The sequence below is a fragment of the Saccopteryx bilineata genome, chromosome 5, assembly GCF_036850765.1.
Source record: "Saccopteryx bilineata isolate mSacBil1 chromosome 5, mSacBil1_pri_phased_curated, whole genome shotgun sequence".
Taxonomy (NCBI): domain Eukaryota; kingdom Metazoa; phylum Chordata; class Mammalia; order Chiroptera; family Emballonuridae; genus Saccopteryx; species Saccopteryx bilineata.
The window spans coordinates 147,209,041-147,236,615 of record NC_089494.1 but is presented as its reverse complement, the minus strand read 5'-3'; the positions used below and the strand labels follow the sequence as shown (position 1 = coordinate 147,236,615).

Sequence of the window (27,575 nt, the reverse complement as noted above, 5' to 3'; positions counted from 1 at the left end):
TGCTTTTATTTCTTCTTTGACCTAGTCATTTTTAGAAGCATGTTATTTAATTTGTCCTTTTTGTGTGTTTTTTTTTTACTTCCTTTTGCAATTAAATTCTAATTTCAAAGCCTTATGGTCAGAGAATATGCTTGGTTTAATTTCAGTCTTATTGAATTTGTTGAGGCTAGTTTCTGTGGCCCAATAAAGTCTACCTTGAGAATGTTCCATGCACACTAGAAGAGAATGTATAATCTGATGTTCTGGGATGGAATGTCCTGTAAATGTCTACTGTATTCATTTGATGTAGTGTGTCGCTTAAGGCCAATATTTCTTTATTGATTTTCAGTTTGGATGATCTAGCTAATGCCATCAATGGTGTGTTGAGTTCTCCAAGTATGATTGTGTTTTTGTCTTTTTCTATTTTTATATCTATTAGTAAATGCTGTATATATCTTGGTGCTCCCTAATTCAGTGCACATATATTCAGAGGTGTTATATCTTCTTGATACAGTGTCCCCTTTATCTTATGAATTGTCCATTTTTGTTTCTTGTTACCTTTGTCGTCTTGTATATGTGTTGTCGAAGTGAGCACACCTTTGTTGTCTTTTAAGTCAGTATCACCAGGTATAATTATGGCTATCCCCACTCTTCTCTGGGCATTATTTACTTTTCATCCTTTTATTTTAAGTCTTCTTTTGCCGCTGCAGCTCAGATATGTTTCTTGAAGGCAGAATATGGTTGGGTTTTGCTTTTTGATCCCGTCTGCTACTCTGTGCTTCTTTATTGGTGAGTTCAGGTTCGTTTACATTTAGGGTAATTATTGATGCTTGAGGATTTTCTATAGTCCTTTTATGTTTTGTTTTCTGCTGGCTCTGTGTCTCTTTGGTTCTTTTCCTTTGTATTTCTATCAGATATTTTTGTTTGGTGGTATTCCATGCTTCTTTCCTCTTACTTCCTCTTTTCCTAAAGTTATGTATTTCAGTTTTGGTTTTTTCATGGATGGTTACCGTTAGCTTATTAAGAAAAAAATTTTTCATATACACACAAGTCCTTTATCTTTTGAGTACTTCCCCACTTCATCCTCCTTTACTACTTCAGCCCTTTATCCTCTCTTCTTTTGTGTGTTTGTTGTCACAGATTGTCCTTGTTTATATTGTAATCTTGTTGGAACTTTTACTTACAGTTTTGTGTTTTGTTCTTTGTATTGGTAGAAAAGCCATTTCTTGCAATGAGTGTTTTCTGGTGATAAATTCCCTCGGCTTTTGTATGTCTGGAAGAATTTTATTTCTCCTTCATATTTGCAGGATAACTTTGATGGATATAATATTCTTGGCTTGGTAATTCCTTTTTCAGTACTATAAATGTTTGGGCCCCCTGTTCTAGCTTATAGAGTTTCTGCTGAGGAGTCTAATTGATGACGGGCCTTTATTTTTATTTTTTTTGTGACAGAGACAGAGAGAGGGACAGATACGGACAGACAGGAAGGGAGAGAGATGAGAAGCATCAACTCTTCATTGTGACACCTTAGTTGTTCATTGATTGCTTTCTTATATGTGCCTTGACTGGGGGGCTACAGCAGACTGAGTGACCCTTTGCTCAAGCCAGCAACCTTAGGTTCAAGCTGGTGAGCTGTGCTCAAACCAGATGAACTGTGCTCAAGCCAGTGATCTCAGGGTTTTGAACCTGAGTCCTCTGCATCCCAGTCTGATGCTCTATCCCAGTGGTCGGCAAACTCAGTAGTTAACAGAGCCAAATATCAACAGTACAATGATTGAAATTTCTTTTGAGAGCCAAATTTTTTAAACTTAAACTATATAGGTAGGCACATTGCTATTAACTAATTAGGGTACTCCTAAGCTGGCCTTTGCTAAAAATGTCCTCAGTCTGATTGAGTTGTATGTGGCTTGCGAGCCGCGGTTTACCGAACACTGCTCTATCACTGTGCACCGCCTGGTGAGGCAATGGACCTTTCTTTGTATGTTAAGTTCTTCTTTTCCATAGCTGCCTTGAGGATTCCCGTTGTCACTGAGGTTTGTTTTTATTTGTTTTAGTGAGAGAAAGAGATATGAACAGACAGAAAGGAAGGGAGAGATGAGAAGCATCAACTCATAGTTGTGGCACCTCAGTTATTCATTGATTGCTTTCTCATACGTGCCCTGACTAGAGTGCTCCAGCCAAACCATTGACCCCTTATTCAAGCCAGCAACCTTGGGTTTCAAGGCAGTGACCTTTGGGCTCAAGTCAGTAACCATGGGGTCATGTCTGTGATCCCACGCTCAAGCCAGAGACCCCATGCTCATGCCAGCAACCTCAGGGTTTTGAACCTGAGTCCTCAGCATCTCAGGCTAATGCTCAGTCCACAGCACCACTGCCTCGTCAGACTTTTTTCTTTCTTTTTTTTAATAGCCATTTTAATGGGTGTGAAGTGGTAGTTTATTGTGTTTTTGATTTCATGTCTCTACTTACTAAGTGATGTTGGTTTCCTTTTCTTTGCTTATTGGCCATTTGCATGTCTTCTTCTTGTCAAGTCCTTTGCCCATTTTTAATCACATTATTTGTTTTTTGTTAAGTTGTAGGAGTTTCTGTATTCTAGATATCAATTCTTATCAGATACATAATTTGCAAATAATTTCTCCCTTCCCATAGCTTATTTTTTTCACTCTATTAATAGCATCTTTGATGCATAAACGTTTTTAATTTTACTGAAGTTCATCTTATGTATTTTTATTGTTGTATTCTGTGCTGTGGTATGTATACAAGAAACAATTTCCAAATACACTGTCACGAACTTTTCCTCCCATGTTTTCTTCTAAGAGTTTTACAGTTTTAGCTCTTGTATTTAGGTCTTTGATCCATTTTGAGTTAGTTTTTGTATGTGGTATAAGGTCAGGATCTAGCTGAAGACTATTTTTATTAAATGGTCACAACTGGATATGAATAGAATGTGGAATTTGCTGTCCTTAGAAATGTGATAGCCTGTGATATAGAGGAAACATTAGTTTTATACCGTTGACATTTCTGAATGTTTCAGAGTTGAGTATAATCTTCAGGTGATTCTCAGTGATGATGTACATCATTTATGTTGTAATTTTGGTGTGGGCATGGGAGAAGGCAAGTATAGTGTTATGACTTACTCTGTCATCTTGACTAGTGTTCTAAAATTATATATACTTATTAATAAAAATGTCAAATGAAACATCAGTGAAACTTCATACAAGGTGTAATTTTTTTTACCTTTTTTAGGGATTGAGGAATGATCTAAAAGCAGCTTTGGATAAGATCGATCAACAATACCTCAATGAACTTGTGGGTGGTCAAGAACCTGGAGAGGAAGATACACAGAATGATTTGAAAGTTCATGAAGAAAACACCACAATTGAAGAATTAGAGGTAATCTCGACACTCACTGTACCTCATTTTCTGTCACACCTTTCATTCCTTGGAGCAAATAGTTGAGCTCATCAGATTGTTCAGTTCAGAGCACAGTGTGGTCTTTGGTCTTTCCACAAAAGCCCTTCTTTTGTTTCATGCTTCACTCCTTTTTCCTCATTCTCCACTCACTTACCTCTGTTTCCTGCCTTCAAAAGTAGTCATTCTAATATGTGTGATATACACTGTTTTATTTTTTGGTGGTCTTCTAAATCCAGTAGTGTTTGTGAACATGTGTTTTTGATTCGTATTTACATTTAAATGGTATTGTACTGTGAATTTTTTACTTTGTTTTTTACTTTTCCTTTTTATACTTGGAACTGTGTTTTAAATATCCATCCTTGCTGTCTTATGTACATCTAAACCTTTTCTTTTAACTGCTGAGTAATGAAAGGTCGGCCAAAGGGGAAATACACCTGAGTTCAGGCGAGAAAACTTTATTAAGGAGTTTTCTGCTGGGCTGACTCTAAGGAAGCGGTCTCTCTAACATGCAGGGTTAAATAGGGAACCCTTGGGTGGGGGCTAGCAGGCGTTAGAGGAATAGGGAAATGTGGTTTTGGCCGTGGATGTAAGCTTTACCCTTAGAGGGTTACGGGATAGTCCCATATCTGAGTTAGTCAACCCTGATGTCGGGGGCAGTGATCCAGATCATCCTGTTTGTCAGAATTCTTTTCATGAGGAGGGGGTTAGGGACCCTGGCTGCAACCCAATCAAGTAATAGTTTATAATAGCATTCACTACCTTTTACTTTTGTTCTCCTGTAATGATGGAGAACTAGATTGTTCCCAGCTCTCTATTACAACAGACAACTTTGTGATAAATAATCTTGTACATCAACCCCATGAATTCAGAAGTGGGATTGCTGGGTTTACATTTATTCAACTTGGCTAAGTTGCTCTCTAGAATGGCCGTACCAGTCTGTACCCCACCAGCACATCCTACATCCCTGTCAACACTGGGCAGTCTTTTGCTTTCTAATTTTTGTCAGTATGTTGAATGTGGGGTGATATATGTAATCTCAGCTAAAATGAATGTTGTATTATCCAAATAACTAGCTCGAGCAAATAATATGGCTTAGTTTAAAGATCTTAATACTTAAGAAAATGCTGAGTGTTAGTTTTCCTTTTCCTTTCATCATCCCTTACTCTATCTGTAGACTAGTTTTATTGGAATAATTGATGTAAGCAACCAGTTCTGGTTTTTTTTTTTCCTTTAGCAACTTTTTGAGAAATTGTGTACCATACAATTTACCAATTTAAAGTACATAATTTAGTGGTTTTTAGTATATTCATGGGGTGGTACAATTATTATCACAATATAATTCTATAACAATTTTGTTCCCCTGGAAAGGAATCTCCTGTGCATTAGCAATCATTTTTCCTTACCCCTCTTCTGTCTTTTGATTCATAAAAATAGCGTGCTTTTGCCTCATTGGTGGTGGCACAGTGGTTCAAGCATCCACCCACAATGCTAGGTTTGCTGGTTTGAAGCCCCGAGGTCGCTGGCTCTGAGCGCGGGCTCATCAGCATAGGGTCACTGGCTTGAGCAGGGGAATCATCCACATATTACCAAAGCTCACCAGCTTGAGCCCAAAGGTCACTGGTATAAAAAGCTCAAGGGCGCTGGCTTGAGCAAAGGACACTGGCTTGACCCTGGTCAGGGCACATACTAAAAACAGTTAATGCACAGCTAAAGTGAAGGCAACAATGAGTTGATGCTTTTACCCTCAATCTCCCTTCTTGTCTCTCTCTCATTCTCTATCTTTCTAAATAAATAAATAATAACAGATTAAAAAAAAGATAACATGCTTTCAAAATTTAAATGGCAAATTGGTGTTTTTCAGAAATTTTATTTAGAAGTTTCTTTAGGCTTTTAAATATAAATGGACAGTCTGTGTAATGAAGAGCTGTGTTTAGACTAGTGTTGACAGCATACATATTCTAGTTTTGCTTTTTACTCATGAGCAGGAGCATTGTTTTTCTGCAGGCCCTGGGAGAGTCTTTAGGAAAAGGTGATGATCATAAAGACATGGACATCATCACCAAATTCCTTAAGGTAGGTACTTTTAGGATAAGAAAGGAAGGCATTTTGGTTGGTTAAGAACCGTTCTTGTATTTTGGGATGTCAAGGACTAAAGACGGGGAAGAGAAGCTCAGGAAGCCCTTCTGCATGCACACTGTTGGGGACACTGCTGTGCACTTGGACACGGGTTATTCGAAGACCGTGTATATTTATGCTCCTCGTGGCACTTTCTTTAAAGCTGACTTATTAATGTTAACACAAAGGAAAGGATTACAGCAGTGGAGTGAGCACGAAGTTTGGGGAGTTCTATATTTATTTACAACCTCTGGGAAGGAGTGCTGTGCGGGGAGAGTGCTAGTAGCTCTGAGGGGTGATGACATAAGGAAAGGAAGGAGGTAGGAAGACATTGGCAGTGATAAAAGCAGACACATCAGTGACCTTTCAGAGACTGTTCATTCTCGCAGCTCTGCGGAAAGCTGCTTATTTGTGCTGTGAAATGCTCATTCCACCTTTCTTCTCGGCAGTCCTGTCTTTGGCAGTTTAGGTAGAGTGTGTGCAAATCCCAGGTTCATTTCAGCATGTATTTACAAATTATTTGTGTTTGGTCACGAGACTGAAATGCAAGATGCTTTTACCTGCATTTACAGGTTAAGAACAGCATATTAGTCATCAGGATTCTGAATCTATTCAGGAGATGATGTGGAACTAGATGGGGCATGGAACTAGCTATGAACTAGAATTTTCTCCTGGAGTGACGTCTCTCCTTACATAGGATGGCACAGGGACTGCCCTGGGGGGGCATGTTCTCCTCAGCTTTCCCCGTCTGTCTGCCTCTAGAAGTTGCTCTTTGGACAGGGGAACCGAACCCAAGGGTCCCTGCGGTCGTGTTCCGGGGTGCGGTCGGGAGAGGGTATGGGTCAGCGTTTCTTTTATTTCTCTTCCTTCTTTTCTTTCCTTCTCCTTTAGTTAGGCACTTTAGTGGGAATTTTTAATTGAATTATTGTCTCTACTGTAAAAGTGGAATGTTATTTTTGCAGTATAGACAAATACAACACATAGTTGGGAGATTGAATAAATATCACAGAATATATGTTATTATGGCTGGTAATCTAAGTGGGGTGAATTTTATGTAATAGAAATAAAAGTAAACGTTTCTGTCAAGTAGTTATTCATGTAATTTGGTAATTCTTTTTAGGGACATGGATTATCTTTGAGCTAGGCATATTTTTAGAATAGGGTAAGTTTGTGAATTGCCAAAAACACTACTTCAAAACATACATGACAGGCTCTGGTCAGGTAGCTCAGTTGGTTAAGCACTGTCCTAATATGCCAAAGTTGCAGGTTTGATCTCCTGCCAGGGCACGTGCTCCAAGAGTCAACCAATGACTGCATAAATGAGGAGGACAACAAATCAATGTGTCTGTCTCTCCCCCCTTTCCTTTCCCTTTCCCTCTTCCTTCCTCCTCCTCTCCCTCCATCTTCCTCTCCCTCCATCTTCCTCTCTCTCTCTCTCTCTCTCCCTCCCTTTCTGCCCCACCCTGCAATCCGTCTCTTCATCTTTCTCTAAAACCAATAAATAAAAAATATTAAAAGTATTTTAAAAACATGACAGAATAAGCAGGTATAGTTGACTATTTAAATAATTAGTGGATGATATTAGAATCAGTTGAGAAATTAATCTAAGGATCATAGTATATTGTTTTGTACGTTATGGAACTTTTAAACATGTTCAACCACTGGGTGGCATTGTAGTCTGAATTTACCCCTTCTTCAACAGTTCCTTCTCGGTGTTTGGGCTAAAGAACTGAATGCGAGAGAAGATTATGTGAAGCGCAGTGTGCAGGGTAAATTGAACAGTGCTACTCAGAAACAGACCGAGTCCTATCTCAGACCCCTTTTCAGAAAGCTACGAAAAAGGGTGAGGTTTCTCCAAAAGCTTTTATAAATTGATTTTTAAAAATAGAGTATATAAAATTAGAATAAATGCAGTCTGTCATTACACACATTAGCTTTCAAAATTAATAATGCTTTTTATTCTTTTCCAGAATCTTCCTGCTGATATTAAAGAATCCATAACCGATATTATTAAATTCATGTTGCAGAGAGAATATGTGAAGGTACATTACCACGCTATGCATCAGAATTACGGTTATCTGCCTATCTAGGTTGTGTACATAATATGTTAATTTATTGTTGGAGTGCTTTATTTAGGAGACTTAAGAAGAAATGTAAAATGAGTTAGTAAAAACAAAAACATTCGGGTCGACACCAGAATCAAAGTAAACACAATAAATTAAAATCAATAAAAAACAAAACTTTTCTTATGTATTGTCAGCTTTACTGTGGTACATTCAATATTAAGCTTTCAGACCACACTGTATTTTTAGTTATTTTTAAGATAGGTGTAAAGGTTCTTCAGATCATGAACTGGATATGGGCAAGGTACATTTCATGACTGGGACTGAATTTCAAAAATTGTAGATTGGTGATTACAGCTTGGAACAAATTGTCCCGTAGACAAATGTTGTGTAGCTATAAACACCTACTTTATTCATAATATAGCTGTACTGTTGTACTAATTGTGCAGTGGAGTGTGACCACACTTTATACTTGTTTCTTTGAGGAAATGTTCCGAGTGAGGCTGCGGGCATTCATCTTTCCCATTTCAGGTCTGCGATCGTAGCAGACACCTTGTAGGGGAAGACTTTCCCCGTGCTCAGTGTCTTCCTCCTGAAGGGGCCCTGGAAGGAGACGGCCTGGGGAACGAGCTCTGGTGTCCAAGCTGCTGGGGCAGTTTAGAACGGGTCGAGTGGACAGCTGTCAGTTGGTAGAGGAGATGGAAATAGGACACTGCTTGGTGGGCCATAAGCTGAGGGTGAGGAGGGGGCCTTCTGGTGGCTGTGCCTCCCAAGAGAGTAGCAGTAGAGGATTTCAGTGACAGTTCCAGAACAGTAGGCAAGGCCCTGACAGAGAGGTGGGAATGACATTGCTATTTCTGTGCTCTGAGTATACCCACGAGAAGGGGCTGCTGGGTGACTGGGTGGTCTCCATGATCAGAGGCTCATGCTGATGAGGCTAAAGCAGTGGTCGGCAAACTCATTAGTCAACAGAGCCAAATATCAACAGTACAACAATTGAAATTTCTTTTGAGAACCCAGTTTTTTAAACTTAAACTATATAGGTAGGTACATTGTTATTCACTTAATTAGGGTACTCCTAAGCTGACCTTTGTGCCCGCACTCAAGGGGCCAAAGGGTCTCACGTGGCTCCCGAGCCGTGGTTTGCCGACCACTGGGCTAAAGTATTGTTTTTATGCCCTCTGTATGAGAGCTAGTTAGTTTCATGAAAGATGATGTTTTTGTTCTATGGCCATACATTTTATTCTTGGATAGTTTCTGTTAGCTGCATGCTGCTTACTAAGGACAGCATTGGGGTGGGTGGCTAGGTCACCATCACTGCAGAAGGAATTCAGATCACTTGCTTTTCCTCTTGTTACGTTTCTCATTCTCATGTATGAGAATCAGGTGAAAGATTATTTTGTGTAAACTAAGAAAAGTACCAAGAAACTTTAATGACCTATTTGGGGGTTTTCTTTGGAAATTTAGGGAAATTAAATATTGGAAATTTCATCAGTTAATAATCCAGTGTTAAAATTTGAACCCATGGGAATCAATGGCAGAAATGAGTATGTGCCCTTTTAAAATCAAGCTTTAACAAAACTGAGTAGATTAAATTCAAATTTATCTTTAGGGTGGAAACAATCTTTTAGTTAACCTACTTGTCGTACCTGATTGTTTTAAAAATCACCTCTGCATATCAGACACGTAGGAGTTTGATTTTTTTAAATAATTAAAATCTGTTTGAAGCCTGGATATATAGGCTTCTCTGAAACCTTTGGGAGGTTTTTAGAATTTTCTTGCTTTCTGTTTGGTTTTTCTTCTTTTCCTTACTTACTAGTTGCTAGGCTTGGTTTAGAAAATGAGCCATTTCTCCTCATTTGTCTTTACATTTTGTTGCTTTTATTTTAGGTTCTTGGCAGGTGGGAGGTTTGGGGAGGCAAGAGTGAACTGAATTCAACATTTAGCTGTTTGACTCAAGGGCCAGCATTTAATCTGTTCATGCATCTGCCGTGGGCCCTGTGCAATCGTCCCGGCCAGCAGAGTCCCCACTGCTTTCAGAATCTGACTGCTGTGTGGGGATGGACAGAGTTTCAGGGTGGATTGTGAAACTATATAGTCTCTGTCTTCTGTGTGACCACCTGTGGAGAAAGGAGGTCCGAACTAGAGGTACTGTCAGTACATCGAATTACCTGCTTGGTAATTTTAGATCTGAGCATGTATTTTCAGTGCACAAAGGCTGTAATTTTTTATCACAAGGTTAGCTTTGGTTTCTGTTTTTCCAGACATTTGTGGTGCTGGGCAGGGATATATTTTAATTTCTTTTGTTTGAATAAGGAAAATGGTAATGTTTTCAGCATGCTTAAGAGATGGATGAAAATTACATCAGTAAGAGCCGTGAAACACTTGAAATAAAAATTTGGAACAATACAATAATACTTTTGTTTTTCTGATCTCTTAATCTTTTTCTTTTTTTTTTAGGCTAATGATGCTTATCTTCAGATGGCCATTGGAAATGCCCCTTGGCCCATTGGTGTCACTATGGTTGGTATCCATGCCAGAACTGGTAGAGAAAAGATCTTCTCCAAGCATGTTGCCCATGTTTTAAATGATGAAACACAGCGAAAATATATTCAGGTAAGCAGCTTGGAGGGAAACAAGTCTAAAACTATATTTTGAAAGCAAAAGAATTACTGTAAATATGACATAGCATGATAGACTATAAGTTCAGTACTTATAAATACTTGTGTTTAAGATTTCTTCACTGAATAAAATAATATCTTTAAATGTTGTGTACGATACAAGGCAGTGTGAAGTGCTCTAATCACCTTTGCACTGACATAAGGCTATTCCAGTTTCCTTTGGGAGCTTATTGAAGAACAGCAAATTTAGAATATTTTGCAGTAAATCTTGTTTTGTTACTTTTGTTGTTTTGATACTTTTAAGATAGACTTGACACCTAGGATCAAGGTTTTGAATGGTAAAAATTTGGTTTTAATAAACATAATTTTTAAGTAACTTATAACACTTCTCTACACAAATAGCTCTAAAATGTTTATAGTTTATTTTCTTAGTTGTTTATACCTCACATGAATTTAAGTGCACTGTTACTAGTTAAATTTTTCTTCTTAGTGGGAAAAATCAACTCTGTTCTTAGCTTTTGACAAATTATCAAGAATCCCAGGTTGTGTTTGGATAATGACTTTTGCTGGATTTTAAATTCTAAAGCTTGAAGATGGTATTCTGAAAGTTTACTTAAAATTAAAATTTCACTGAAAATGCATAAAGTGCTTTCATATTTTGTGAGAGAACAGTTATTACCATATCCATGAATTATCTTTTTGTTTATATTTCAATTCCAAGTGATAAATGTTTATTTATTATACTTACGTTTCATTCACATAATCAATTGATAGGGCCACTGGAAAGTCTAATGGTATTATGTCTAATAATCAGACATAATAATTTAGTGTTGGTTCCACAAGGCAAGAACATAGTTCACTGTTACACCCCAGAGTTTAGAACGTACTACACTTATGGTGGGTGCTCAATGAATATTTGCTGATTGAATGAATATGACAGGTGAGTCCTTGAGAAAGGAAGGAGACTCAGAGTTGTAGATAATGGAAGAGTTTTCTGGTGTAAGATGGATTAAACTTGTCATATATGGTTAGGGACTGATTAAGGTACAGAAAGCAAGACAGATTTCTAATCAGTGTGAGATGAATTTTTTTTAAACATTTTATTTTGAAATAAATGTAGACTCACAGAGGTTGCAAAAATAGTACCAAGAAACTTCCTACCAGGAAGAATTACACGAGATAGGAATAGGGCCACTTTGGAATGTGTGGGGGAGAGCCCTCCCACTGATGTTTGCAAGCATTGAGTTAACTATTTCCTTTTCTGGTCCTTCTTGCCCTTGGAGATCTCTGATTCTTTTCTGCCATTTCCCCAGATGCCATTGCTTAAAACTAAATTTGTAATTTGCATGCCCATGACAGTCAGGTAACAAGTGAGCTGAGTGTTAAGGAACACCTGACCTGTGCTGTCTTTTGTTTGCCTACTTTCCATGCAGGCACTAGCAGCAGCAGTATTTCGTGTGCTCTGCTGTGCTGTGAGAAAAGTGGACCGTGCAAGCGCGTGTTAAGTGTCAGGCGGTGCTTAGCTGCAGTGTTGTTGGAGTCACTGGAACTCGCTGTTACCTTCCCAGGAATATTACTGCAGTGTTGGATTGTTGGAGTCGCTGGAGCTCGCTGTTCCCTTCCCGGGAATATTATTGCAATGTTGCTCCATCTTCTTTTCTTCTGTATGAACAACCAAAACCTTGATTTTTATTTTTTAAAGTACACACTCCTGTTGTTAAAGTATCAGCACCAAATTAAAAAAATTAACACTGTGTAAGGCCAAGAAAAATGTGTGGTGTGTTTCATTAAACCCATAGTGCAGCTCAAGGCAAAAGAATGCCACCTCCCCCATGTTAGAGTTTTATGAAATTCTTACTTACAGTTAACTAATTTTCTAAGCTCTCTTATGAATCTTCCTGTTACTTTGGTATTTAGGTGAGGTTGATTTGAATTATTCTAGAAAAAGGGACAGTTTATTTGAGGCCCTGGCCAGATGGCACAGTGGATAAAGCGTCAACCCAGTGTACCAGAGGTTGAGGGTTCAACCTCTAATCAAGGCACATATGACAAGCAGTCAGTGAGTACACAACTAAATGGAACAACTAAGTGAAACGAGTTGCTTCTCTCTCAACCCCCTTTGCCCCCCCTTCCTTCCCCTCGCCTCTCTCAAAGCAATGGAAAACAATTTTTTAAAAATTGTTTTAGTGAGAGGACTGGAAGGCAGAGACAGACTCCCACATGCACCCTGACCAGGACCCACTAGGCAAGCCCACAAGGGGTGATGCTCTGCCCATCTGGGGCTCTTGTTCCATTGCAGCTGGAGCCATTTTTTAGTTTCTGAGGCAGAGGCCATGGAGCCAATCTCAGTGCCTGGGGCCAACTTGCTCCAATGGATCCGTAGCTGCAGGTGAGGAGGAGAAGAGAGAGAGAAGTGAGAGGGGGAGGGATGGAGAAGCAGATTGGTGCTGATACTCTACCACTGAGCTAACCAGTCAGGGCTAACAATTTTTAAAATATATTATTTGATGTTTAATCCTGGTGTTGGCAGACCTTTTCTTAAAGGATCATTGGTCTCTGTTGCAACTACTCACCCTGCAGCTGCAGTCAACAGCAGCCTATGACAGTGTCCCAGTAAAGCCTCATTTATGTAAGAGGCAGGGGCTTGAGGGACACAGTTTGCTGGCCCCTGGTAAATGTATAAACCCAAACCTTTTCTACATTAAGGTATTTGTTTGTTGGTATGGTCTATCTCAATTTAAAAAGAAATAATTACTCCATTAAATGACTTTTGCAATTACCTCCACAACAGTGTAGTGTGTGAAGTGTACTAATCTTAATTGTAGAGTTTAATGATTCTTGAAATGTGTAATATACATATATCAAGATGTAAAACAAATCTAGATATAGAACATTTCTAGCAGGGCCTCAGAAGTTTCCTTCATGCCTCTTCCCAGCCTGAATCCTCCTCCTCTCATCAGAAGTAGCCACTATTCTGACCTTGTCATTATTGATTAATCTTTCTTGTTCTCGGACATTTTAGTGGAATCTTGCAATGTGTAGAATAAATATTATTTTATTTAGAAATATTGGCGAGAAATATCTATTTTATGAAATATGATAGAAAACAATTTAAGGGTTTATTTTACTATAACATGACTTCATCTTTTAATTTTATTCAAACCTCTGGAATTTAATCTGAATTTTTGAAGTGTTTCCTTTCTGACAAAAATTAAACACAGAACAGGGAGGATTTTCTCACCACGCAGAGCAAAGAAAATTTGTATAGCTTATTAGTTAGGGTGAGATTTAATTGATGGTAATAAGTAACTTCAAAGACTTTTCTCATTCTGCTAAATACAAATGTAGCTGTTGGCCCAGATATGAGTATAAAGCTTCTTATATACAGATTATAGGAAGTGCTTGATTATTTAGAGACTTTATAAATCATTTCTTTTTCTTTTTTTTTTATGGAATGCTTCACAAATTTGTGTGTCATCCTTGCACGGGGTCCATGCTAATCTCTGTGTTGTTCCAGTTTTTTAGTGTATGTGCTGCCGAAGCGAGCACTAATTCAGTCATTTCAAGACCTCTCTTGAGAACGTTCACATCTTAGGCGTTCTTTACTTGTCAGTAAAGAAGGGAAGGATGAAATGGTGAAATTGACATCAGATGGCCATTTGCCTCTCTAGATGCCCTCTCCACCGTTCTTCACCTTGTCCTATATCCCAGAAACCTGGCTTTCATGAACATCATTGACAGGCTCCCTGCCTTCTGGCTTCTGATTGGGGCAGGTAGTGAGAGAGACGGAAAGGCATTTTGTAGACAGGAGAAGAATGAGTTTAGGGTACTTATTTCCCTGGGTTCCGGCCAGTGGAGTCGTCATGCCTGCACTCTTCCCCCAAGGCTGTATCTTCTCCTAGTGGCTGTCTCCGTACGGTTACCCTCTCTGGGTTTCAGTGACCACCCTCCTCCGATGGCCCCTTAGAACGACTTCCCAGTATTGTCAGCACTGAGATACTGGAATGTCTCTTGTTGCACATTCTTTGACTATCACAGTACAGGTCAAACAAGGACGTATTACTTTAGTCTGAAGTTAGCATGCATTGTTAAGTATCTCATGTTAATTCATGTCTTTATTAGAACTTCGGCAATTCACTGACAGGATTTTTTAAACACTACGTGGGAAATGTCACTCAGCTAATATCTTACTCTTCAGGTTCTTAGGCTGCACCACTACATGGGTCTCTGCTTTCATCTTCAGGCTGTGTTGTTATAGTGTCGTCTAGTGACAGGTGCAGAAAAAATGATTTCATAAAACGTCTTTTTTATACTCAATAAAAAGATTACCTAAAAATTTCTTTTACAAGTTCTGTAACGGATAGTTTCTGAAAGAAAAGGCAGATCTAACTAAAGAGTTATTATTATAGTTGGTTTGGCCCGGGTGGCTCAGTTGGTTGTAGCATCATTTGAACACACCAAGGTTGCAATTCAATCCCTGGTCAGAGCACGTACAAGAAGCAACCAATGAGCCCTGGTCAGTTGGCTCAGTGGTAGAGCATCAGCCTGGCGTGTGGAAGTCCCAGGTTCGATTCATGGCCAGGGCACACAGAAGCGCCCATCTGCTTCTCCACCCTTCCCCCTCTCCTTCTCTATCTCTCACTTCCCCTCCTGTAACCAAAGCTCCATTGGAGCAAAGTTGACCCCGGGTTCTGAGGATGGCTCCATGGCCTCCATATCAGGTGCTGAAATGGCTCCAGTTGCACGGAGCATCGCCCCCTAGTGGGCTTGCCGGTTGGATCCAGGTCAGGCACATGTGGAAGTCTTTCTGTCTACCTCCCTTCATCTCCAGAAAAATACAAAAAAAAAAAAAGGCAACCAATGAATGTACAACTAGGTGGAACAGCAAATCAGTTTCTCTCTCCTTTTCTCTCTCTCTCTAAAATCAATAAAATAAAAAAATTTTTAAGTGTTTTCTACAGAAATAAAATTAGTGGATCAGGTTGTTTTAATAGTTTGTTGATTATCTGGATATAAACAAATCTCATTATTCAGGATTTGTATCCTATATCATGTGCTATGATACACCAAATTGTATCTGTATTTGATATTTTTATACCTTATTCAGAATATTGTATAATGCTTTCAGTTACTTTTTTAAAACTGAAATGCACATAAAATTTACCATTCTTATCTATTTTTAAGTGTAAAGTTCATCAGTTGGAATTTTTTTTTTTTTTTTTTACAGGGACAGAGAGAGGGATAGATAGGGACAGACAGGAACGGAGAGAGAGAGATGAGAAGCATCAATCAACAGTTTTTCGCTGGGACACCTTAGTTGTTCATTGATTGCTTTCTCATATATGCCTTGACTGTGGGCCTTCTGCAGACCGAGTAACCCCTTGCTCAAGCCAGTGACCTTGGGTCTAAGCTGGTGAGCTTTTTTTTTTTTAATTTTGCTTTCAAGCCAGAGGAGCCTGTGCTCAAGCTAGTGTGGGGGTCTCGAACCTGGGTCCTCCGCATCCCAGTCCAATGCTCTATCTACTGCGCCACCTCCTGGTCAGGCCATCAGTTGGATTTTTAAATGCAGACTATTTTCCTGGGAACATACTGATTTAAAAAATTAATTTAGTTCAATATTGTGTGGGGAATAAGTCATTAAGGAACCATTCATATAGAATCTCTAGATTCTGGGAAGGCTCAGGACTTGGGGCTTTTGGCACTTTTTTTTAAAGTAGTGTTTTATTTTATTTTTTAGATTTTATTTATTCATTTTTATTGGAGAGAGAGAGAGAAAGAGAGAGAGAGATGAAAGAGATAGAACAGAGGGAGAAGCAGGAAGCATCAACTCCCATATGTGCCTTGACCAGGCAAGCCTGGGGTTTCAAACTGGCAACCTCAGCAGTCCAGGTCAACGCTTTATCTACTGCGCCACCACAGGTCAGGCTGTTAGGCGCTTCTAAGAGGCTAGACTACAGGACGGGGTTTAGAATGAGGGAGTGGTTGAGAATTAGGATAAATAGTCCAGAGGTTCCTCCTACCCTGTCCAGGTGGGCCCTCCTGCCCTCTCCCACTCTGGCAGAAATCAGCTTTACTTTCTGAGGGATTTGCATGCTCAGGAGAGGAGACTTGAGTAAAAGTTGTGTGTTGGCAAAGGAGGCCTCTAGTTCCTCTTCTCCACGGATTCCTTTGTTGCTGGCAGCCAGGCTTTTAACCTGAGTCAGGAGATTGGTTCATTTGTGAACTGACTAAGAGAAAAGACCTACAATTACTAACATTAAGTGTTACTCCAATGAAAAACTAGCTGCTGCCATAGTGTCCTGTAGTGAAGTTCCATTGACAAACCTACCCATTTAGGGAGTTTCCTTTAGCTCTGTGGTGCCTTACTCAGAAAAATAAATGCTCACCTAAAATCCTCAGAAATTCAGAGAAAGTTTTCAAGACGAAAGATACTGAAATAAACACATAAAAAGAAGGAGTTCAGAGAAACAGTTACAGAATAGGGAATAGAAAAAAACCCTTCAGTTAAAAATTTATTATCGGCCCTGGCCAGTTGGCTCAGCGGTAGAGCGTCGGCCTGGCATGTGGGGGACCCGGGTTCGATTCCCGGCCAGGGCACATAGGAGAAGCGCCCATTTGCTTCTGCACCCCCACCCCCTCCTTCCTCTCTGTCTCTCTCTTCCCCTCCCGCAGCGAAGGCTCCATTGGAGCAAAGATGGCCCCGGGCTCTGGGGATGGCTCCTTGGCCTCTGCCCCAGGTGCTAGAGTGGCTCTGGTCGCGGCAGAGCGACGCCCCAGAGGGGCAGAGCATCGCCCCTGGTGGGCAGAACTTCGCCCCTGGTGGGCATGCCGGGTAGATCCCGGTCGGGCGCATGCGGGAGTCTGTCTGACTGTCTCTCCCCATTTCCAGCTTCAGAAAAATACAAAAAAAGAAAAAAATTTATTATCATTATAGTCATAGCCATGATATAAGAACAATGTGCAAACAAACAAAAAAGGGGCAGCGAGTGAAAATGAGCTCTTAGAAATTAAACATTATGGCAGAAATTCAAAGATTAAATAAAATGGATAGAAGATAAATTTGAGAAACTCTCAAAGGAATGAAGGATAAAAGGATTTTGGATGATGGGTATACAATATAATCAACAATTCAAATGCTATAGAAATGTTCACCTGAGACCCATGTACTCTTACTGATCAGTGTCACCCTGTTAAAGTTAATTTTCTAAATAAAAGTTTAAAATTAGAGAAAAAAAAAAGCTAAGAGAATGATGGAGTCAATCTGTAAGGCCTGCAACAATTCTAATTCCAGGAAAAGGCAAACAGAGAACTTGGAAGGTGAAGAAATAGAGAATGAATGCAGGAAAACTTCCCATAGCTGAAGGACATGAGGTTCTAGAAGGAAAAGGAGAGCTCCCTGAATACATAGGAAGTGAATAGGAAAGATTTCAGAGCAAGGCAAAATATATATCGTGAAACATTGCAGGGTAAGAGTAAAGTGTTTTTTGGTTGTTGTTTGTTTTTTGATAAAGAGAAGATTTTACGTGCTTCTGGAGGTAAGAAAAAGGTTGTTTACAAAGGCTCAGGGATTCAAGTGCCACCCTACGTCTCATTAACAGTAACGGAAGCTGGAAGACAGTGGAGCAGTACCTCTTTAACAGTGAGGGAAATAATATCCAACTCAAAATTCTATTTCCAGCTGAACTAAAAATCAGTGTGAATCTAGATATTTCAAGATAGTTGAAGTCTCAAAATGTGTCCTCTCCCATACCCATTCTCTGGGATCATCATAATGATAGTTAGCAGTTCTGCAATGCCAACTATGTGCTTAGCTTTACCACTTTAGAGCACCAATATGAGGATGGAATTATGATTTCTGTTCTACAAGTAGGGAAACTGAGGCACAGAGTGTTAAGTTCTGAAGACTACGCAGCTAGTAAGTGGTGGAATTGGGATTTGAACCTGGGTAGTCTTCATTCCACTATGTTATATTTCCTCTGCTTGAAGGTCCTCCACCAAAGTGAAGGAAACAAACAAAACAACAAGAAAAGAGGTGCACCCAGGACTGGGAAAAGGAGCCCCCAGGTTGAAGGTGAAGAGATGCTCTTCGATTGTAGCAGAACAGGTGGTCTGATATCCAGATGGTCTAGATTGGAACAGATAGAAGGCTCCAGAAAAAAACCCAGACAGATACATTACCGATGTGTTTGGTCATAGAAAGAGTTATCTCACAGATATGACTTGTGATATCTACATGGAAGAGCAAAGAGAAAAATGTCTTTGAAAAGCATATCATTGTGTAATATACTATACGGCTCTGTTTTGAAGAGTATCTGTGTAGATGTTATGATGTAAATCCTGATTATTGTGTGAACTAAGACTTGTGATTTGGGGAGATAGGGAAAGTGTGTAGGTGTGTGCATGCTTATGTGGAGCCAGCCGGCATGATGGATAATTCAGTCCTCAGCTTTCATAGTAGGATGTCAGTAGATAAAAAATTAGAAACAGAAATACATCAAGCACTATCAGCATAGTACTTAGGAATATGGCAGAAAAGACCAGAAGAAGCACATAAGAGGTGTGAAGTGGTTGCCTCGGGGGCGCTGGAACTAGGGATTAGAAATGGTGAGGCAAGGGACTGTTACTATTTGATGGAAGAGCTATGTGATTTTTAAAATAATAATGAGCACACAAAACATGGAATTATTTTGACTTTTCTCGCTCTGTCTCGGCCCATATTGTATCTGTTAGCAAACCTTGCTGGTTCTGTATTCAAAGTGTGTCTAGAATCTAATCCCATCATATCACCTCACTGCTGCCACGTGGGTCCAGGTGCCACTCTTTGTCTTCTGGAGTATTGCAGGGTCTCCTCTGTGGTCTCTGAGCTTCTGTTGCTCCTTTTCAGTTCGGAGTAAGCACAGCACCCAGAGTGATCTAGTTAAACCGCAATCTAGATTACATCGCCCTCTTGGTCAGAGCCCCACGGTAGTTCCCTAGCTCACCTGAAGTCAGAGACAAAGTCCTTTCACGGGCCCCGCCCTCCACATTCCCACACACCCCTTCCCTGCTTCTTCTCCGTAGGATTTGCCATCACCTAACATATTAGATATTTTACATACTGGTTTTGTTTCTTGTCTGTTTTATATACATTGTTTCTTGCCTGTCTTCCCTATTAAGAGCATAATCTTACTGAGAGTGCAGTTTTTTTGGTTCTTGGGTTTTGTTGTTGTTCCCATCTGTATTCCCAGAGCCTAGAATTGTACTTGGCACATAGTAGGCACTGAATAAAAGAGTTAATAAATAATGTTTTGCTATTATAAAAATAAAAATTATATTAAAATACCATATTTTGAGCTTCAGTAGCAAATTTATTATGTCAAATTGACATATTTCATAGCTACTCTCAGAATAAGCTCTTTTGTTCAGTTATACCAGCTTTCGCACTCTTCCAAATAACGATCTCCGATTTTATCCTCCATTCTAAAAAAATCCCTTCTTTCTTTCCTCTTGCCTGTTGACAGTATTGCATAATTGACTTTGAAAATAGAGGACAGCTTCCAGGGCCATCCCCTAAAGAAAGTATTTGCAGTAAGTTAAACAGCTCGTCTTTCTGGTGTAAGCATCCACAAGCTATTTGAAACTGAAATCCTGAGCGATCTAATTGAAAAGATTTGTTTCTACTTGGAAAATAACCATATGGTTTTGGGAGATTATGCCCCTCTACAAATCTGTGCTGTGCACTGTCATCCTTACTGCACAAGTTATTGTAATGTAAACTACTTATGACTTAGACCATTGATTTTTCAAATACTTCGGCAGCTAAGATTTGACAGGACACTAGCATTTATTTTTAGATCAGATTCTACTTAGGGTAAATAGACATCACAGATACCTTTTTTTTTTTTTGTATTTTTCTGAAGTTGGAAACGGGAGGCAGTCAGACTCCCGCATGCGCCCGACCGGGATCCACCCGGCACACCCACCAGGGTGCGATGCTCTGCCCATCTAGGGCATCGCTCTGCCGCAACCAGGGCCATTCTAGTGCCTGAGGCAGAGGCCACAGAGCCAAGATACCTTCTTTAAGGGGAAAACACCTAAGATTCTATTGCTTATAAAGAAAATTACTTCCATCAGTCTTAACATCAGTTTGCCTTTTCTTTGCTTCTCATAATTCTTGCCATGTTTTGCTGCCTAAGCTGTTTGTATTCCGTCAGGGTGTTCTCCTTTTCTTTGCCTCTCTTCTTACCTATCCCATCAGGAAACCTCAGATGTCAAATTAGTGATATCACTCATTCCCATGACTGCAGATCACAATTCTACATACACATGATTAGAATTCTCAGCAGGAGAAGGAATGGTCTTCATCTAAAGCAAATACCTGATTAGCACAGGGAATAAAAAAAAATGAGGAGCAAAGCAAATTACATGGTCTGTCTTTGTTGTAAATTCTTTCCCTTGGATAAAAGATAACCTCCCTCCACATTCCCAATTCTTCAATAGCACTGTATGGACAATCTTTGAATACACGAAGGGCTTTAAGATGTTTGAAAATCCTGTTTCTTGATGTTGAATCTATTAGATTAATGCTCAGTGCATAGAAATAATTTATATTTGTGCTCTGTTTTTACTGTGGTTCCAAAGCGATTTGTCAGGTATTTTTGTTATGATTTATTTTGTTTTTATTTTGAATGTAGAGGAGTTATTTGAATGCTTACATAGTAATCAAGAGCTCTAAATGCTTGGTGATGTTTCAGGTACCTGTTACGTCAGCAAACATTTCAAGGTGATTTTTTTACCATTCCTCCTCAGAGATTCAGATATGGTCTTCTGTTGTTGATTTGTGCAGTTATAGCCACATGCTCTGCCTTCCCACTAGGTCATGAAGTTCTTTCTTCCTTTAAGAGCAGATGATATTTCACTGCATGATTTTGAGGCAAGAAAGTGAATTTGGAGGGAATACTAGCTAAGTACCAGGCAGGTACTATATATGCACTTTCATAATTATTATCATTAATGCACATAGTCAACCTTTGGCCTCCGATAGAATTTCATTATTCTTGTTATTATGATAGGAATTGGGTGATTTTAATTTTTGTGAACCCACGCTGAGAAACCTTAAAATAATTTGTGCCAAAAATTGCACTAGAGGTAATTAAAATTAAGTGCTGCTGTTCTTGGTTATTCATATATATTTCATTTTTACATCAACTTTTATAGAGATAGGAAGGGAAAGAGACAGAGAGAAACATCAATTCATTGTTCCACCTATTCATACGGTCATTGATTGATCCTGGTATGTGCCCTGACTGGGGATCAACTCCACTGCCTCAGACTGTCGGGATGATGCTCTACCAACTGAAGTTCCCTGCCAGGGCCAGTTGTTGTTATTTGTAATGACTAATCAATATTGCTGTAGATACATGGATTTCAGTAGGATATTTTACAAAGTCTTTCCTTGTAAACAAGGACATGTGTAGGCTGGTAGATAAAACATTTTAATAGGATTCATTGCTGGTTGCAGAACTCTTCTCAGACCTGTTCTAGAGAGAGGGAGAGCGGCATGTCTCAGGCTTCGGTCCTTGTTCCTGGCTTGTTTGTGAATTTGGGGTGACTTAGAGGCAAGTTTGCTTACTGGTGGATGAGAAAGCTAAGAGGAATAACTGGAAACAAAATGTCAACTAAGGGTTTTAAAAGATCACAGATTGAAAGATGAGTTTCAAGAGATTGAATGAATTTTAAGAGTGATAGTTCTTGTCAGCAGGTAAAAGTATCACTATAAAGTTATAGACTAGACAAAAACTGTCCTAATTGCAGAAGAGATAGAAAGCCCTTGAAATTTGTGAGGTCGTGGGAATTTGTGGTGTATATTGTAAATAGTTGTCCAAAAAGAATTGAAGTGGAGGATAAAAGAGCCTAAAAATATGTGACAGAAGATGGTTTGACTTTGGGTGGTGGGCACACAATGCAATATACAGATCGTACCATAGAGATGTCTACCTGAAACCTGTATGATCCTATTAAGCAATGTCACCTCATTAAAAAAATTAATTAAAATTTAAAAGAAAAACAAAACAAGTCCATGGTAACACAGATGCCAAAGATACAGAACAAAGATTATGCAGTAGCCTAGTACTGACTTCAGAATTGGCCAGGTCACATTTGGAATGTTGTACAGTACTCAGTTTTTATGATATAAAAATGTTTTTATTATGTAGTATTTATGCATACAAAGAAACCCATATAATATGTAAGTTAAGAAGTATACAAAACATATGTAGTATCTAAAGGCCTTGATCCCAGTTTCAGAACTATGCATTTTTGTAGATTATGGATCTGTATTTTCCTTCTCTACCCCAGAAGTAACTATCTTAATTTATGTTTGTCACTTCCTTGCTTTTTCAGAAATAATTCTGCCATGTTGTATGTGTATTTTTAAGGAATATGTTATTTTTTAACTTGTTTTAAAGTTTTATTAAAATGCATTATACTGGATGCAGCTGTTGCCACTTAACTGTTTACATTCAACATTGTTTCTAAGATTTATGTATTCAGTATATCAGTTGTTCTCAACCAGAGTTCTCCATCTGGACCACAGAACACAGAAGATGATTTGAGTGCCTATTTTCTCATGTTTTTCAAGGATGGTACATAAGTAGCACCCTTTAGATACACAGGAGAGGAGCTGTCTCATTCCGTACAGTGGGTGCTTTAGGCTAGGCAGTGGGTTTTAATTCTCCACTGGAACCTGGTGGAGAAAGACTCGGTTGTTCTATGTAACTCTAGTTAATTCACTTTTAAAGCTGTAAAATGTTCCATTTGTGAGCCTACTTATGCCTTATTTTTTTAAAGTGAGAGAGACAGAGAAGAAGAGAGAGGTATGAGAAACATCAACTCATAGTTTTGTCTCTTCAGTTGTTGGTTGTCTGTTCCTCATATGTGGCTTGACCAGGGGGCACCAGCCAAGCCAGTGGTCCCTTGCTCAAGCCAGCGACCTTGGGCTTTAAGCCAGCGACCAGGGGATCATATTAATGATCCCATGTTCAAGCTGGTGAGCTCATGCTCAAGCCAGCAACCTTAGAATTTGAATCTGGGACCTCAGCGTCCCAGGCCGACCCTTTATCCATTGCGCCACCACCGGTCAGGCAGCATATTAATGTTTTTTCACATATTCTCCTACGATGGACATTGGGGTTGTTTCCAGTTCTTTTGCTATTGTGTTTGTGAACAATTTGCTCTGATCATCTTGTAAATAAGTACACCTGGGTGATATTGCTGGGGACTGCCATATGTTAATGGAGACATTGGTAAACCAAATGAGTAGTACAGAGGAGGGCAATTAATAAAAGTTTAACTGTCTCATAACCAACCTTTATTTTCCTTATTTTCTTAGGGATTGAAGAGGTTAATGACAATTTGCCAGAAGCACTTTCCCACAGATCCATCGAAGTGCGTGGAGTACAATGCACTGTGAGATCTGTGTACAATGTGTAGATCACAATAAGAAGCTTACGGGAGCATGGTACGGACTTCTGGAATTGCCAACAGGAATGAGAAAAATGGAGTTTCTAGACTCTGGGTTCTACCTGATGCAACTCCTGGGTTTGGGAGCTGACTTGGTTTTCATTTCATATCTGACTGCAAACTGATTTCAGTATCTTGCTTTTATTTTAAATATGTAGTCAAACTATGTTCTAAGACTTTTCTCTGTAATTTAAATGTGTAGACAGTGGTCACAGAAGGAGGCTTAAAATGACGCTTTCCCTCTACACCTAAAAGTTGCAGTTAGATGATTAACAAGGAACATTTGAGCCTGACTGATGGTGGCACAGTGCATAGATCATGGACCTAGGACATTGAGGTCCCAGGTTTGAAACCCCAAGGTTGCCGGCTTGAGTGCAGGAGGCTTGAACCCCGAAGTCACTGGCTTGAGCAAGGGTTTGCTGGCTCAACTTGAGCTCCCCACCGCCTCTGTCGAGGCACATATGAGAAGCAATCTGTGAACAACTCAAGTGACACAACTACAAGTTGATGTTTCTTTTCTTTTTTTTTTTGTATTTTTCTGAAGCTGGAAACAGGGAGAGACAGTCAGACAGACTCCCGCATGCGCCCGACTGGGATCCACCCGGCATGCCCACCAGGGGCGAAGCTCTGCCTATCAGGGAACGATGCTCTGCCCCTCCGGGGCATCGCTCTGCCGCGACCAGAGCCACTCTAGTGCCTGGGGCAGAGGCCAAGGAGCCATCCCCAGCGCCCGGGCCATCTTTGCTCCAATGGAGCCTTGGCTGCGGGAGGGGAAGAGAGAGACAGAGAGGAAGGGGGGGGGGTGGAGAAGCAGATGGGCGCTTCTCCTATGTGCCCTGGCTGGGAATCGAACCCAGATCCCCCGCATGCCAGGCCGATGCTCTACCGCTGAGCCAACCGGCCAGGGCAAGTTGATGTTTCTTATCTCTCTCCCTTCTTGTCTTTCTCCTCTCGAAAATGAAAATAAATAAATAAATAAATAAGTAAATGGAACATTTGAGGGTATAAAATATCTTTCTGTAAAATGGTGATTTTTACATTGTCTAATGTCATATTTTTAGAAAATATTTTTATATATTTCAACAAAAGTATGGAACCATTTAATGAAACTTTATAGTCTTTAAATGTTGCTGAAGTTTTGCATCTTGCAATAGAATTTGAATGTAAATGTTATGATGAACTCGTGTTATTTTTCTTGCATTCCAAAGCTTGCTTTTATCTTCTAAGGAGGGTAAATTTTTGTATTTGTCATCTCCTAAAATAGATAGAATTAACAGGAAGTAAAAGTTTGAAAAACCAAGACGGTATATTGTATCAACATAAGTTCAAATTAAGTAATGCCAGTGCATCCAGGTCAAGGTGGGGAAATGGATTGTCAAACCAGCCAAGAGCGGGGATGCTGCTGGTTCTGCCTGCGAGTTTCATCCTCATGTGACCTGTGGGGGGCTGCTATTCCCAGCTCCATCCCTGCAAGCAGAAGAGAAAGGTGCCGTTGCTTTTGTCACTGCCCCAAAATCTTGGGTCTGGTTTTCCAAAAGTGAGGACTAATGACTCTTGTACAGTGTCCTACCCAGATAACTGTGAAGAATCACTGTTAGAGGACTTAGTTAATAGAGGAAAGTGGGTAAATAAAATGTTACCTGATCAAGTGGAGTGGCAGTGTCAGGTAGTGGTGGGAATACAGCTCTTCAAATAGTAGTCAATAATAGTAGTCCATATCTCCCAGCATCACTGTTGTTAAGTAAAATAAAATGTTTAGCACACTGCCTGGCAAAAAAGAGCTCAGTCAATAATAGTTATCATGTCCTTGTTGTTATTAGGGTGAAGCCAAAGTAGCTGTCATGAACCCCATGGTCAGGGAAGTTGTGGTAGAAACATTTACTGAGCATTTACTATATGCAGGCTCTGTGGTGCTCCCACTTTCAGCCAGCTCTAAGTTTACCAGAGTGGGGGATGCGGGAGCTAGAGGCAGCTGAGTAGGTAGGTGAGGTAGATGGACGTAGACCCACAGTCACTTACTCTGGCCCCTCTCGGGAAGGCTTGAAAGCTGGTTTTGGCCTCTTGTGGCCTGTGCCCATGCCTGATTGTTTCTGCTGGATATTGGTGGCTGAGCCCCACTGTCCTAATTTGAATAAGATTGCTTATCCCCAAACCCACCCCACTTCCTATTCTGGAAACTTTTCTTAGACTTTTCTAAGATAAGACAGCAATCTAGACCAGCGATTTTCAACCCGTGTGCCTCAAGAATTCTTAAAACACACAGTACAGACTGTTTAGTCAGGAGCACTGACATTTTTTCCCTTAGATTATCAAAAATGACAACAGCCAATAATAAATTGTCCGGTGTGAATGAAGCAAAATTATACCTATTTCTTTGGTGTGCCGTAGAATTTTAGTAATTAGTTCATGTGTGCCACAAGCTGAAAAAGGTTGAAATCACTGATCTAACTTTTGCTGTGTAGTCATCTTATCGTATAGGACTCACGTGTAAATATTGTTAACTGAACATTCCCTACATCAGTCCACTCACCAGGCATGGCACGGCAATCAGTTCAGTTCACATTACCTTCCTTTTGCTCTTAGTTAATATGACACCTAAAGAGGAAACCACATCATGTGAACGCAGTACCTTCTAAACTTGATCAGTATGGACGGATGGTTTAAAAAGTATCTGTAACATTCTACAGTGCTGTGAATGTTAACCATTTTGGGTTTGGGTAGGAGGCAGGTTAAACATGTACTATAGATCCCTCATAGAAGAGTTTTCCATTTCCCTGAAACTAAAGATTTCAGATGATGACAATATGTAGGTAGATTTAAAAAAATAACACCTCATATTCTCTGAACCATGAAAATTGTAGTTTAGCAGATGCTACATATTGTTTTTAGCTCTCTAAAACAGTGAAGGCATATCTTTTAAAATCAGTAATCTAAAATAACTATATTCTTCTCTTTCTTCTTCCCACCTCCTCAGACTCCTAGTCAAAGGAATCGTCTTCTTAATTCAGATTTAGTAAAACACTGGTTTTCCCTCAGAAGTCAATACTGCCTTTCCGAGGAAGGAGAATTGCCAGCTGGAAAGACTGGGCAGTGTTTCAGCATTGCAGCACAGAGCACCGGTAGTCTGGAGGTCATGGCTGCCTTGGTCTTTGGGGAAAATGAAGTTGAGGACAGTGATAATTGACACCTCGGGAGGGAGAGCACCATCCAGTTCTTGTGGGAAGAAGGGGGAGGTACTGAGAGACCAGAGCTAAGAAGGCAGCTGTCACTGATAACAGATCTTAGGGATTTGCTGTGGGCTCTGAACCCTCAGCATTTGGTGGAATAAATAGGAAATAGGATTGATAGTAATACACTTCTTAGTGTTAAGTTCTTTCTGGTGATTTACTGACCTACTCTAACATTTTAGATTGCCCTGGTATTTGATCTCTAAATACTTTGGAAATACAACTATTTCTATTTGAAAGAAATTAAATCATTTATTTTGAAAGTAAAATGCTTGGAAAAAAACTATAGCCAAACTATCATTTTAGCTCATGCCCTACAAACAGTTCTTCCACTTACAGCATCATGATGACCATTCTCCATGACCTAGTCTCACCAACCTAGCTCTGCCTCCTGCAGTCAACTTGATTGGAGAGCTGTGGTAGTTCTATCAACATTCTCTTGATCCCATCCATCATTCTTGAAGGAGTTACCATTGATATTACTGCTTTATGTTTCCTTAGCATGCTACTTGTTACCCAATGAGGCCCATATACTTTATTAATAATATTAAACCATCCTTTACACAAGAAAACACCCTCATAATAATGCATCAAATAACCTCTGCTGCTCGTAACTATTAACTCCAAGATCATTCTGTGGACATTGTATTGTAAAT

General features: G+C 39.7%; 1 protein-coding gene and 1 non-coding gene across 4 annotated transcripts in view; one reads left to right on the top strand and one right to left on the bottom strand.

Moving 5' to 3' along the window:
* Positions 1-24,865, top strand: part of LOC136338369 (pre-mRNA-splicing factor 18) — a 57,376-nt gene extending 32,511 nt beyond the window's left edge. For 2 of the 3 annotated variants that reach the window (XM_066280724.1, XM_066280723.1), the window contains 6 exons: positions 3,226-3,372; positions 5,398-5,466; positions 7,211-7,351; positions 7,479-7,550; positions 10,032-10,187; positions 23,562-24,865. In XM_066280724.1, coding sequence (XP_066136821.1) covers positions 3,226-3,372; positions 5,398-5,466; positions 7,211-7,351; positions 7,479-7,550; positions 10,032-10,187; positions 23,562-23,642 — 666 coding nt within the window. In that variant the 3' untranslated portion in view covers positions 23,643-24,865. The remainder of the gene's footprint in view (positions 1-3,225; positions 3,373-5,397; positions 5,467-7,210; positions 7,352-7,478; positions 7,551-10,031; positions 10,188-23,561) is intronic. The other variant, XM_066280725.1, reaches the window with a different exon arrangement.
* On the bottom strand, positions 13,636-13,741 carry LOC136307147 (U6 spliceosomal RNA). The gene has a single exon (XR_010725829.1). It is a non-coding gene; the product is annotated as a U6 spliceosomal RNA (small nuclear RNA).
* Positions 24,866-27,575: the final 2,710 nt, after the last annotated feature.